Raw genomic sequence first — 15,375 nt, forward strand, 5'->3', positions numbered from 1 at the left:
GGGCTGAATGGCCTACTCCTATTTCACAGTTCCTAATCCAATATATCCATGAAAAGGGAAACCCTTCCCTAAATATCTGAATCTAAAACTTGCAGACAAGGTGCTGAACTCTATCTGGAGAGAAAGTAGACTGAAAGAGGAAACTATAGTTATGAATATCATAATCCAAGGGTTAAGCCACTAGGAGAGATTAAACAAACCTTCTGTACTAGTGCTTCCAATATGTTTTTTCATGATAGGTTCAATCGAGGATTAAGCCCCCCTCCCCCCACACTCCCAACTTTGATTGTTGAGGCCCTCGACTGTGCCTGTTCTATTTCATGCAATTCTGCTTGCAGCCCTCCCCCTATTACCCAGAGTCATGATTGGGTTCCCCCTGTTCTTCCACCCCACCAGCTTCTGTATTCAATGGATATCTTCTGCAATTCCTACCACCTCCAACATGATGCGACCACCAAACACAGCTTCCACTCCCCTCCACTTTCACCATTCCGATGGGACCATTCCCTCCCCAGTACCCCGGTCCACTCCTCAGTTACCTTCTATCCCTATAGCGCTTTTCCATGCAAATGTAGGAGATGCAACACCTGCTCTTTTGCTTCCTCCTTTCTCACTGCCCAAGGCCCAAACACACCTTCCAGGTGAAACAACGATTTGCTTGTACTTCTTTCAATTTTGTATATAGCATTTACTGCTCATGATGTGATCTCTTCTGCTATAGGTTATATTCCCTGGTGATTAGATGTTTTGGATGATTCATTTAAAGTATCCAAGATATTATGGGGAACAAATAGGGTAGGTTGGGAGAAATTATTTCTGTTAGTACGGGTGTCTGGGACTTGGGGGCTTAGTCTAAAAGTCAGAGCCAGACCTTTCAGGAGTGAAGTTAGGAAACACTTCTTCATGCAAAGGGTGGTAGAAGTTGTAACCATCGTCTCCAAATGACAATTGATTATTCATTTTAAAACTGAAATTGGTGAGTTTTTGTTAGCCAGTGGGTCGCAGAAACAGCAGATGGAACACTGGCACCAAGACCCAGGCAGTGTCCGGCCCTGCCCTTGTCCTGCTCTACTCTCGGTCTCTCTCTGAGGTGTGGTGGAGGAGAGCAATAGAACAGTCCCATCAGATTGGAAATTAAGAAATGTAGCAATGTTTTTCAAGAAAAGAGGGAGAGAGTAAACAGGGAACTATAGGCCAGTTAGCCTAACGTCATTTGTTGGGAAAATGTTGGACTCTATTATGAAGGAAGACTTAACAATGCACTTAGAAAGGTATAGAATGATTAGAACAAGTCAGCATGGTTTTACAAAAGGGAAACCCTGTTTGACAAAATTTATTCGAGGTTTTTAAGGTTATAACTAGTAAAGAGGAACCAGTAAATGTAGTATACCTGGATTTCCAAAAGGCATTCAATAAGACGTCACATGAAAGGTTAGTAGGCAAGTTAAGGGCTCATGGAGTTGGGGCTAATAGCATGGATAGAAGAATGGTTAACGGATAGGAGGCAAAGAGTGAGCATAAACTGGGGCATTTTCAAGTTCGCAGGCTGTGACTAGTGGAGTGCAGTAAGGATCAGTGCTGGGGCCTCAGCTATTTACAATCTATATTAATGATTTAAATAAAGAGGCAGAATAATGTATCTAAGTTGATGATGCAAAGCTATGTGGAAAGATAACCTGACACAGGCTGCAAAGAGATATAGATGGGTTAAGTGAGTGGAAATAAGATGGCAGATGGAGCACAATGTGGGGAAGGGTGAAATTATTCACTTCAATCATTAGGATTGAAAGCAGAACATTTTTTTCAAAGGTGTGAAACTTGTGCTGATGTTCAGAGAGACTTGGATGTGCTCATACGAGAAACACTGAAAGTTAGCATTCAGGTACAGCAAGCAGTTAGGAAGGTAAATGGCAGGTTGGCCTTTATTGCAAGGGGATTGGAGTACAGGAATAAAGAAGTCTCCCTGCAATGGTACAGGCTTTTGGTAAGACCACATTGGAATACTGTGTGCAGTTTTGGCCTCCCTATTTAAGGAAGGATATACTTGCATTGGAGGCAGTACATTGAAGGTTCACTAGATTGCTCACTGGGATGAGGGGGTTGTCCTATGATGCGAGGCTGAGTAAATTGAGCCTATATTCTCTGGAGTTTCAAAGAATTAGAGGCAATCTCATTGAAACGTATGATTCTGAAAGGGTTTGATAGGGGAGACACTGAGGCTGGAATTTTCCAGCCCCTGACATCAGTCCCGCTGATGTGAATGGAGATTTCAATGGCTCGTCGGCCCCGCCGCAGGGAAACCCATTGCGGGAGGCTGGAAAATGCCAGCCTGAGAGATTATTTCCGCTGGTCGGGGAATCTCAAATATGGGGGCACACTCTCAGGATAAGGGGCCGATCATTTAGGTCTGAGATGAGAAATTACCACTTGGAGTTGTGAATCTCAGGAATTCTCCTCCCCAGAGGGCTGTGGATGCTCCATCGTTGAATACATTTAAGGCTTGGATTAGACAGATTTTTGGTGTCTCAGGGACTCAAGGGATATGGGGAGCAGGTGGGAAAGTGGAGTTTAAGCCCAAGATCAACCATGATCGTATTGAGCGGTGGAGCAGGCTCAACTCCTGCTCTGCTCCTATTCCTTGTGTTCTGCTGCCGTGTCCTTACACTAAATCCTGCTCACCCATCACTACTGAGCTCAGTGACCTAAACTGCCTCCCAATCAAGTGACAGTTCGATTTTAAAATTCTCATCCTTGTTTTTAAGTCCCTCCAGGGCCTCAATGCTCCATATCTGTATAATCTCCTCCAGCCCTCAGCCCCTCAAGAAATATGCGCTCATCTAATTCTGGCCTCTTATGTATCCTTGATTTTAATTGCTGCACCATTGGCAGCCATGCCTTCAGCTGCCTAGGCCCAAAACTCTGGAATTTTCCCTCTAAACCTCTCTGCCTCTCTACCCCTCTTTCCTCTTTTAACATACTCCTTAAAACCTACCTCTTTGATCGAGGTAGGTGTCCTAATACAGCTATCCCTTGTTTAGCACTCTGAATGTGTTTCTAAAAAGTGGCGTGCTAAACAAAAATGTGTTAAACAAAAATTGCTTACCCATAAGAAAACATGTAATAAGGGCGGGTTACATTCCTGACCTGTAACTTTCACATTAAAAACCTGTTGACTGCCTTGAACCTTGTTGGCACAAAAATCCTCTTACTAACTCTTCTGCTTACCTCCTACTCACCGCTCCCCCGTGCCCCCACAACCCTCCGACTCGCCACCTCATCCAACCCTCCTGCTCGCGTTTTCCCTGCCTGACTGCTCCCATTCACCACCTCTCCCTCCCTCCAGCTTGCAACCCCTCTCCCCCCATCCCCTCGCACTCACAGGGCCCAGGAGTAGGATGGCCAACAAAGCGGCAAGCAAGAAGAAGCATGGGTTTGGTAGAAGGAAGCTGTGAGCAGGAGGGTTGGGAGATGAAAGCAGTGAGCAGGAGGGCTGATGGAGGGAAGCAGTGAGTGGGGGGGGTAGAGGGCTCATTTGTTTAAAAAAAAGACTGAGCATATGCAGTAACCACACTACAATGAAAATGGAGGCAGTGCTATTTGTTGACGTTCCCTAATTTGCAAACTGCACTCAAATGAAAATGCGCTATTAGAACATGCTTTAGAAGTGGCATACCTATATTGTGTTATGTGGCTTGGTGTCAAAATTTGCTTTATAATGCTCCTGTGAAGCTCTTTGGGACATTTTATTACATCAAAGTTGCTATATCAATACAAGTTGTTGTTACAAGATAAACCAGTGAAATAGATAAAGCTGTATGAATTACACACTTAGAAGATTTAAAAAAGTTACTCACCACCTAAAACTTACACATATCTGTAGGATGACTTTAGAAATTAAGTGAAAGAGGTTAGAGAACACTTGAGGAGGTGGTGAGGAAGACCTGTGATATTGAGCAAGTCCTTTTGACAGCTCAGAAACAGGAGCCAGTTGACAGAATGATTATTCCACAAGATTAATCAAGATTGGACAAATTGCTGGTGTGAGAGAGATGCCAGAATGACAAAGAACAAGATTCATTTAAAAACCTGCCTCTTGAGACACATACATTGGAGCTTAATGAACAAAAATTATTTAACTTCCTTAGCGCATTGTAAGCATTTGATTGACATTTTTTGCTTGATTTATAGCTTATCTGGCTGGAATTGTGAACAACAGCCAAGTGTTTATTTGGTCTTTTTTTTATCATAATGCAGAGAAACATTTTACTGAAGAGTGTTGATGCCCTTCAACAATGGAATCCATTCACTGGAACCAAAAGAATAGATTTGGAATCACTGGTAAGTTTTTTGTATAACCATCTTGCAACTTCATTAGAGAAGCTTTTATATCCTGCAATAAATAACCAAGTCTACTTTGTCAGAAAATTGCCTTTGCCAATGCATTTAAGAAATTTTTTAATTTAAAACCACAGAAGGGTTTAAGTGAGCATGCTAGCTTTTTAGCTATAAGACAAAGCAGTTCAATTAATTTTACCTGGCCTAATCTCACAAAACTGTTTCTCAATGCACCATTGAAAAGATTGGAGAAGCACTTTTTTAATATATTCTTTCATGGGATGTAGGTATCTCTGGCAAAGCCAGCATTTGTTGCCCAACCCTAATTGCCTTTGATTTGAGTGGCTTGCTTGGACATTTCTATGGTTCTATTTCAGAGGGCAGTTAAGAGTCAACCACATTGCTGTGGATCTGGAGTCACATGTAGGCCAGACCAGATAAGGATGGCAAATTTCCTTCCCTAAAGGACATTAGTGAACCAGATGGGCTTTACAATAATCGATGATAGTTGTCATGGTCACCATCACTGAGACTAGCTTTATTTTCCAGATTTATATTCCAGTTGTGATATAGTATCCAGTTTGTACCTCAAGGGACATGTTTCGTCATATCTCTAACCATGTTTGAGATAATGAGTATCCATGTTTTGTGAATTTTGAATGCATAAAATGGAGAGGCATGATCAAATTGGTTTCATTGTTTACAAGCAGCATTTTGGTGTTAACTGTACAGAATGTACAGATATGGCATCTCCTTTCACTCCAAACAGTTAACTTTAGAAAATTTGTACAGGACTTCTTGCATGTCTTGAGAATGTATTAATACTTTTGGTTTTCTATAACTGATCTCTCATCGCACCCGTGACATATTGGCAAGAAAACAAATATTTTATGTTGAGCTCTTGGTTTCTCCTCACCCTACCACATATATTTGATCACTCTGTTCTCTGAAGGTCAGTTCTTATTGTTTCATTGCAAAGCACTAATTAGAATTTCATCCCTTCAAGGATAAAGGCAGCTGGAGCCCTCACAGAGCTGACTCCACAGTAAAATACAGTGCTGTGCTCAGAAGCCATTCTAGGACAAAAGAATTCACTTAAGTGTGACATTGATAAGCAAGACATCTGTTTTATAGGAAAAGCTAGCTGGCACTTGGCTTTACAGTTTCCAAATTTATGGAGCCATTGGGTTAGCAGGACAACCAAATTCTATCCATCTGGTTAGGGCTGCTGTTCAGTCAGCTGGCATCTCAGTCAGCTGTGAAATTCAGCTTTGTTTGTGCTTCACTAGAACAGCGGAGTCTCACAGCTGACTGCAATGCTGATACCATGGTTCAGAATTTCTGATATCACTGAGAGGATTTGGGAATGAGTTATATTTGAGGATTATGTTTTGAGACAAAGTGAATTTGCAGAAGTTTTCTTTATAATACAGTCTGTAGCACTGAGGATGAGGCTAATGTGTTCTTGGGTCTATTATCCCTTATTGTTATCTACACTGACCAGAAGCATTAAAGTATCATTGGGCAATTTTAACCTATTGTGTTCAGTGTGAAGCTGATGCAATCAGATTGACCACCTACTTTTATACACTGCTTCATTTTATTTACATTGAATTTGATGGAAAGTAAAATTGAGTTACGTGTAAAAAGGGCAGCCGATCTGATCTCATCAGTTTCCCACCAAGTGGGGTAGGTTAATCACCCCGCCTGTCTCTGATAACCTATTGAAACAACCACACTGATAATAGCTCCATTAATTTCAGACCTACATGAGGTACGTACAGAAAATGTGCTTTTAGAATGCAAGAGGGTGGCAGTCTGTTTAGATATAGGCTCTCTGGTTAATCCCTGAACAGGCAAAGAGTCAAAGCCTTGCCCTTCCATTTCCTGTGAACACTCACTGTATAGGAGACCATATGGGCAGTCAGCCAGCTAGTTATGTAGGAAGGAAGCCTGGGCTAGTGAAAGGAAAGCCACTTTTTTTTAAGCCCAGAGCTGATCAGAATTGGAATTCTGAACCACAAGGGTTTGATTGAGCTTTCTAGCTATAAAGCAAAGCAGTTTAATAAATTAAAAAATTAGAGAAGCATTTGAGGTACAAACCCTTTACTATATCACAAGGGACATCTTTTGTTATACCCCTGGGCTATGCAGTTCAGTCCTTGGATATTGAACATTATGGACACACTCCTGAATATAAGATGCTTACTGAAATGAGCAACACCACTGATCCCAAGAGAATTTCCAGCACAAACATGAAATTTGTAATAACTGTTAATTCAAATACTGATAAATTTGGAAGCCTCAGGCAGAATAATTGGCAGAGACTTTTTTTTCTAATTCTTTCATGGGATGTGGGTGTCGCTGGCAAAGTCAGCATTTGTTTCCCATCCCTAATTGCCCCCTTGAACTGAGTGGCTTGTTAGACCATTTCAGAGGGCAGTTAAGTCAACCACATTGCTGTGAACCCAGAGTCACATGTAGGCCAGACCAGGTAAGGATGGCAGATTTCCTTCCCTAAAGGACACTAGTAAACCAGATAGGTCATCATAACAACCGATAATAGTTTCATGGTCACCATTACTGAGACTTGCTTTATATTCCAGATTTATTAATTGAATTTAAATTCCACCAGCTGCCGTGGTGATCATTAGCCTGGGCCTCTGGATTATTAGTTCAGTGACATTACCATACACCAAGAAGTTTTTATTGAGTCAAAACAGTTCTACTCTAGTGTCCTGAATAACTGCTTCTTCACAACATGTTATAGGGCATTATTCATAGGTACTGAGTCAGCTTCCTTATACATGCTGGCAACTCTGCTCCACTTCTCTCCAGTACAGTCAGCTAAATAATTACCAACGTGCTGTTAATCCATGTCTAATGTTAAGTCATACGAACATATGAAATAGGTGCAGAAGTAGGCCATTCAGCCCCTTGAGCCTGCTCTGCCATTCAATAAGATCATGGCTGATCTGTTTGTGTTTCAAGTTCCACATTCCCATCTACCCCCCCTGTAACCTTAGATTCTTGTTAGGCAAGGGAATCAAACTACCTCTGCCTTAAAAATGGCCTCCACCGCCTTCTGAGGCAGAGTTCCAAAGTTGCACAACCCTGAGAAGAAATTTCGCCTTATCTCTGTCCTGTAATGGCAACCCCTAATTTTAAAACAGTGCCCCCAGTTCTGGACTCGCCCACAAGAGGAAGCATCCTTTCCATGTCCATCTTGTCATTACCATTCAGGATCTTATATACTCCAATCAAGTCACCCCTCACCCTTCTAAACTCTAGTGGAAATAAGCCCAGCCTGTCTGACCTATCCTCATAAGACAAACCGCTCATTCCTGGTATCAATCTAGTAAACCTCCTCTAAACCGCCTCCAACGCATTTATATCCTTCCTTAAATAAGGAGACCAAAACTGCACACAATATTCGACATGCGGTCTCACCAATGTCCTGTACGACTGATGCATAACATCCTTACTTTTATGTTCAATTCCTCTCGTAATAAAGGATAGCATTCTATTAGCCGTCTTGATTATATGCTGTATCTGCATACTAACTTTTTGTGACTCATGCACAGGAACACCTAGATCTCTCTAAACCTCGGAAGTCTGCAGTCCTTCTCCGTTTAAGTAATGCTCTGCTTTTGTATTCTTCCTGCCAAAGTGAACAACTTCACATTTTCCCACATTATACTCCATCTGCCAGATTTTTGCCCACTCACTCAACTTATCCATTTCTGTCTGCAAACTCCTTATGTCTTCTTCACAACATACTTTCCTACCTATCTTTAGTGTGCCATCTGCAAATTTAGCTACCATGTCTTCGCTCCCCTCATCTAAGTCATTGATGTAAATAGTAAAAGGCTGAGATCACAGCACAGACCCCTGCGGGATTTCACTCATCACATCCTGCCAGTCAGACAAAGACCCATTTATGCATACTCTCTGTTTTCTGCCAGCCAGCCAATCTTCTATCCAGGCTAAGAAGTTACCCCTACACTATGAGCTTTTATTTTCCACAATAACCTCAGAGATGATGCAGAACTTACTCTTGTGCAACATTGGCAAGACCAAAAATATTGTGTTTGGTTCTTGTCAGAAACTCCATACCCTTGCTTCTGATTTTGTCCTCAACCTCAGATGCTCACACTGACAGCACATAACATCAGTGTCCTATTTAATTCTTAGCTGAACTTCAAAAGCTGCATCTTGTCAAATGCCAGGCCATCTCTACCTCCTTAATGTTTCCGATTAGCCTAACATCTGTTGTAGGGAAAATATTAGAAGCTATTATTAAAGCTATTATAGCAGGGCACATAGAAAGATTCAAGGCTCTCAGGCAGCGTCAACATATTTTTTTATTCATTCATGGGATGTGGGCTTCACTGGCTAGGTCAGCATTTATTGCCCATCCCTAGTTGCCCTTGAGAAGGTGGTGGTGAGCTGTCTTCTTGAACCACTGCAGTCCATGTGGTGTAGGTACCCTACAATGCTGTTAGGAAGGGAGTTCCAGGATTTTGACCCCGCAACAGTGAAGGAACGATGATATATTTCCAAGTCAGGATGGTGAGTGACTTGGGGGGGTGAAATTCCAGCTGGTGATGTTCCCATATATCTGCTGCCCTTCTAGATGGTAATGGTCACGGGTTTGGAAGGTGCTGTCTAAATGCCCTGAATTCCTGCAGTGCTGCTACTGTGCGTCGGTGGTGGAGGGAGTGAATGTTTGTGGATGTGGTGCCAATCAAGCGGGCTGCTTTCTCCTGGACGGTGTCAAGCTTCTTGAGTGTGTTGGAGCTGCACTCATGCAAGCAAGTGGGCAGTATTCCAACACATTCCTGTTACGGGCCATTTGTCAGCCCAAGCCTGGATATTGTACAGGTCTTGCTGCATTTAGACATAGACTGCTTCAGTATCTGAGGAGTCACGAATGGTGCTGAACATTGTGCAACCATCATCAATATCTTATGATGGAAGGAAGGTCATTGATGAAGCAGCCGAAAATGGTTGGGCCAAGCAAACTACCCTGAGGAACTCCTGCAGTGATGTCTTGGAGCTGAGATGACTGACCTCCAACAACCATAACCATCTTCCTTTGTGCTAGATATGACTCCAAACAGTGGAGAATTTTCCCCCTGATTCCCATTAATTCCAGTTTTGCTAGGGCTCATTGATACCACACTCGGTCAAATGCGGCCTTGTTGTCAAGGGCAGCACTGGGCGTCAGGGAGCAGGTCATTGCTAAGCAAGTGCCACTTGATGACCCCTTCCATTACTTTATTGATGATCAAGAGTAGACTAATAGGACAGTAATTGGCTGGGTTGGATTTGTCCTGCTTTTTGTGTACAGGACATACCTGGACAATTTTCCACATAGCCGGGTCGATGCTATTGTTGTAGCTGTACTGGAACAGCATGTTTTTGTAAAAGGGAAATCATGTTTAACCAATTTATTGGAGCTCTTTGAAGGAGTCACATATGCTGTGGTTAAAGGGGAACAGGTGGATGCACTGTACTTAGATTTCCAGAAGGCATTTGATAAAGTGCCACATCAAAGATTATTGCAGAAAATAAAAGCTCATGGTGTAGGGGGTAACATATTGGCAAGGATAGAAGGTTGGCTAGCTAACAGGAAGCAGAGAGTTGGCATAAATGGGTCTTTTCTGGTTGGCAGGATGTGACAAGTGGTATGCCACAGGGATCAGTGCTGGGGCCTCAACTTTTCACAATTTATATTAATGACACGGATGAAGGGACCACAGGAATGGTTGCTAAATTTTCTGACGACATAAAGGTAAGTAGGAAAGTAAGGTGTAAAGAGGATTTAAGGAGGCTACAAAGTGACATAGATAAGGTTAAGTGATTGGGCAAAGATCTGGCAAATGGAGTATAATGTGGGCAAATGTGACATCGTTCATTTTGGCAGGAAGAATAAAAAAGAAGCTTATTATCTAAATGGTGAGAGATTGCAAACTCAGATGCAGAGAGATCTGGGTGTCCTAGTGCATGAATCACAGAAGGTTAGTATGCAGGTAATTAGGAAAGCTAATAGAATGTTATAATTTATTGTGAGGAGAATTGGTTACAAAAGTAGGGAAGTTATGCTTCAGTTGTACAAGGCATTGTTGAGACCACATCTGGAACATTGTGTGCAGTACTGGTCTCCTCGTTTAAAGAAAGATGTAAATGCGTTAGAAGCAGTTCAGAGAAAGTTTACTAGACTAATACCAGGAATGGGCAGGTTGCCTTATGAGGAAAGGCTGGACAGGTTAGGCTTGTATCTACTGGAATTTACAAGAGTAAGAGGCGACTTAATTGAAACTTTTAAGATCCTTGACAGGGTGGATGTGGAGAGGATGTTTCCTCTGGTGGAAGAATCTAGAACTGGGGGTCACTATTTAAACATAAGAGGTCGCTCATTTAAGACAGAGATGAGGAGAAATTTTTTCTCTTGAGGGTTGTGTGTCTTTGGAACTCTCTTCCTCAAAAGGCGGTGGAAGCAGAGTCTTTGAATATTTTTAAGGCAGAGCTTGATAGATTCTTGATTAACAAGGGGGTGAAAGGTTATCGGGGGTAGGTAGGAATGTGGAGTTGAGGTTACATTCAGATCAGCCATGATCTTATTGAATGGTGGTGCAGGATCGAGGAGCTGAGCAACCTACTCCTGCTCCTAATTCATAAGTTCGTATGCTTGTCCCTGCTGTTATCTGGGCACCACCACTGTTGAAACCTCTGGACTGAACTTCTCCAGTATTCTTGTCAGACCCCTGAGCTCCACCTTGCACAAACTGCAATTGATCCAAAACAGCCCATTGCATTCTGTCACACTATCTTCCATGTTCACCTTTATCCTCTCATTCCCTGACCCCATCCTCAGAATGTAGCTGATGGTGGCAAGGTCACAAATAATGCATGCCCTAATTGCCCTGAGAAAGTTCTGGTGGGCCTTCTCGAATCATTGAAGTCCTTGTGCTGATAACGCTCTCACAATGTAGTTGGGTAGGGAATTGGAGAATATTGATCTGCAACAATGAAAGAATACAGTCTTTGGCCAAATCAGGATGGTATGTGACTTGGATGTAATGGTGTTCCCAAAACTTGGCGCTAGAGGTTGCAGGGCTGGAAGATGCTGTGAAATAAGGTTGGTGAGATACTGCAGTGCATTCTTTAGATGATATGTACTGCAGCCAGTATGCTGCTGCTGGAGAAGTGGGGGTGCCAAGCAAGCTTACTGCTGTACGCTGAATTGTGTCAAACTTCTTCAGTGTTGTTACAGCTGTATCCATACAGAACGGGTTTGGGTAAGCCATAACTGCACTGACTTGAATTTAGTGCAGAGCTTTTGAGGTACCTGGAGATGACCCTCTTGTTGCAGAGTGTCCAGTCTCTCCTGCTTGTGTAGCCACCTTGTTCATACGGCTGGTCGAATTAAGCTTATGGTCAGTGGTAACTCCCCCCTTCTGGTTAGAGATAGTCATTGCCTGGCATTTAAGTGGGGCAAATTGTAGCTGATACTTGTGATCCCAAGCCTACTTGGTGTCCAAAATCTGCTGTATCATGCTGTAAAATCTGCTTCATTGACAAATGAGTTGAATTATCAGTGGAAATCCCCAGTCCTGACTAGTGAGTCAAGATCGTTGATGAAGGAGCTGAGGGGTCTTGTGCCAAAGATTCCTGTAATGATGTCCTGGCAATGCAAAGTATGGCATCAAACAACATTGACCATCTTTGTTTGTGCCAAGTGTGACTGCAGCCATTGGATTGTTTTCCCAATAACTCCCATCGTCCTCAGTTTCACTTGGGCTCATTGGTGCCATGACAGCAGGGCAGTTACTCCCTTCAACCTTTTCCAACCTTACGTACCAATCTACTCGGGTATCAGCTGTAACTCAATAGAAAACACTTTTGCCTCTGAATCAGAAAGTTGTGGGATCAATCCTACTCCCGAGATTAGAGCTTTTAATCATGGCAATCAATTCTGTGCAGTACTTGAGTTGTCTTTCAGATGAGATGTTAAACCAAGGTTCTGTATGGTAGGTAGATATAAAAGATCCCATGGTGTCTTGATCAACATTTATTCCACAACCAACATCACGAAAAAGATTATCTGGCCATTATCTCATTGCTGTTTATGGGATGTTGTCATCTGCAAATTGGCTGTCATGTTTTCAACCTTACAACAATTGGCGGCAGCATCAGCTGGCCATCGATTCGAGGATGACTTCTATTCAGGTTGGCAAGTTTCTGCCATGGATCTTCATGTGACTGAACAGGCTGATTTCTCACCTCGCAGAGCTTCAGGCACATGGGGCAGGATTTCGCATGAGGTAGTGGCATCTGGAGTGCAGAATTTGCTTCCTTTTCCTTCCTCCTCTGTTGCTTCTCTGCCTCATGATTGGGGCATGATGTAGCTTGAAAGACAAGTTGTTGCCATTTTGAGAGATTAGTAGCACACTCCTCCCAGTCATTAATGCCAATGCTGCTGTGCTTCAGGGAGAGCTTCAGAGTGTCCTTGAAGTGTTTTCTTGTCCTCCCCGGAACGTTGGGTATTTGAGAGTTGAGAAAACAGGACCTGGCAGGCGAGACGCTTTTTTGGTCATCTGGACACAATATCTAGTCCATCAAAGTGGACTTTGCAGAAGTTTTGCCTGAATGCTAGTGGAGCTGGCTTCACGAAGGACACTCATGTTTGTTCAACAGTCCTCCCATTGAATCCAGAGGATGCGGCAGAGGCATTACTGATAGAATTTCTCTAGCACTCTTATGTAACTACACTTCAACAGTAAACAGTGGCTGTTTAGCATTTTGGAAGTCCTGAAGTCGTAAAAGACGCGACATAAATGCACGACTTTCTTTACTTTTTACACACTCTGTTTTTCCAGCTCTGATACCCTTGCACTTGCCAGGTCCTGCTTTCTCAACTCTCAAATACCCAGTGGCAGTGGGCTGTCCATTTTCTGCTCCACCTTTGGTGGCAAACCTTTCAATTGTCTTGTTCCTAAACCTTTGCAACGTCCTGTCCTATCTTCAAAAGTCTCTTTGAAACCTATTACTTTGAATATGCTGAGCTGGATTAGATGCTAAGGACGGGCTCCCCGCAACCCAACGTAAATGTCGCTATGAGCCTGCCTCCATTTGGCTGGCTCACTCCGCTTCCATTTTTCACCCAATGAGTCTTTTATTGTTATGAGATGAGACCACCGCCCCTTTCCAGGAGGAAACTCTTTTGAGTTACCAACAGTCACAGATTGCAACTCTTTTCAAGTACAATCACAGTTCTTGGTTTCCAGGAGTGGGACATGAACCCACAACCCTCTGATTCAAAGGCGAGGGTGCTATGAACTGAGCCACAGCTGAGGAAGTCCTGCCTCGTGGAACTGCCTGCTAATCGGAGGCTTGCAGCTCTGTGGTACTGTAATGGCAGCGCCACCAGGAGTGGTGGCCAATGCATGCACTGCAGCTAGGCCAAGGAGGAGGCGATCAGCAATTGACTCGGACTTCCTGCGATCTCTGGTAGGTCCTGTGAGAATGGTAGGAGGGGCATGGTGGACAGGTTGCGGGGGGTTGGGACGGACTTAACGGGGAGGGAAAACTGTAGTGGGGGTGCCTCCGATTAGCACTGGGGCTCAGGAAAGGAGACACTCCCCATCCTTACTGGCCAGCAGCCCAGAGCCCCCTTGAGCTGTACGTTGACACAGGCCTCTCCTGTCATCCATTAAATCTGAGTGGCAATGGGATGAGGCCATTAATTGTCCAGTTAAGGGCCTCAATTGGGCCTCAAGCAGGGAGCCCACCTGACTCTTCCCCCACAGTATGTAATATCTTGGCGGAGGCAGGTGCAGGGTGGTGGCAGTGGGCTGTCAATGGCACAGTGCCCTGTTTTGTAATGTTATTATTACACACATTACTGAGACACGTTTAGGATTACTGAATAACATACAAAAGTATCTATTTAAAATGAGCATCAATTGCCTAACAGCTACCTGCAGCACACTGTATGTTGTTTATGTGTTTAATATCCTGTATATAATTTACAAAAATAGTAACCCATTATTCCCTTGCCTGCTTGACAAGGATATTGGATTTCGACTGCGCTCTCTGCGAACCATCCTGGAACAGGAAGTGCTTCTGCAGGAGGATATGGAGCTGATTGAGTTACTTGACCCCAACATCCTGCGATCAACACAGGCCCAGCAACAGGAAAATGGCTACCTGCCAGCCCAATGGTTGTGGGGAACTCCTAATATTTGGTATGCTTCCTATAATACTTCTCTTGCACTTTCTAACAGTTCTTCATTTAAAATAAAGCAACTTTATATATCAAATATCCATAAAAGTAAAGCTTTTGCAAGTACAAATAATGTGTTCTATTTGGGGCAGGCCCTAATTTAGGGGTCACACATGAGATTCTTCAGCCACTTAGAATATCTGAGGTGGTTTCCTGCTGCCTTCCTCCTGGATTTTATCTCTTAGGTGAACTATAACCAAAGCTAAAGAGACATGCCTACCCTTGACAATTGGGAGCTACCTACACCCATCAGATGCAAGTACCACCACTGGACATCACCCCATTATTTGGAGCTGTGCTCTGGTCTCTATTCACCTGAGCTGTTTGAAGTGGGAACCCTAAATCAGAGGCAGGAGCACCGCCCCTAAGCTGCTGGTCACTCAGTTCAGAGGTGAGCACATGCTATATTTAGTGACTGTAGTAGCCTCCACTCACTGGGGCAGTCTAGAGCGGGTCTCGAACCCTTCACCTCTGACTCAGAGACAGCGATGTTACCACTAAGCTAAAGGCTCACTCCACATAAAATAGGGCATGGTTTTATAACGTTTATTTTGTAGCTATTAAAGGAGGGGAACTATAAGCTATTTTCTATACAAAGCATTCTCTGTTATTAGAAAAAAAATATAGGATGTGTTCTGATTTTTATACAATTTTCTCAGTTTCATGGAGATCCACCATTTTGACTCCCTGATCCCAGGCTCCTCTAGTGCTCTTGAAAGGACTATGCTTGTCCCCGCATGGTCCCATTA

At 43.3% G+C, this 15,375-nt stretch overlaps 1 protein-coding gene across 1 annotated transcript in view; it reads left to right on the forward strand.

Annotated features, from left to right (window-relative positions):
* vezt (vezatin, adherens junctions transmembrane protein) overlaps window positions 1–15,375 on the forward strand; it is a 79,987-nt gene that overhangs the window by 39,893 nt on the left and 24,719 nt on the right. Inside the window, exons 3-4 of the mRNA XM_078553695.1 lie at window positions 4,255–4,338; window positions 14,413–14,588. Of these exons, the coding sequence (XP_078409821.1) occupies window positions 4,255–4,338; window positions 14,413–14,588 (260 nt within the window). The remainder of the gene's footprint in view (window positions 1–4,254; window positions 4,339–14,412; window positions 14,589–15,375) is intronic.

This window comes from Cetorhinus maximus, chromosome 12 (genome assembly GCF_964194155.1).
Source record: "Cetorhinus maximus chromosome 12, sCetMax3.hap1.1, whole genome shotgun sequence".
NCBI classification, from domain to species: Eukaryota; Metazoa; Chordata; class Chondrichthyes; order Lamniformes; family Cetorhinidae; genus Cetorhinus; species Cetorhinus maximus.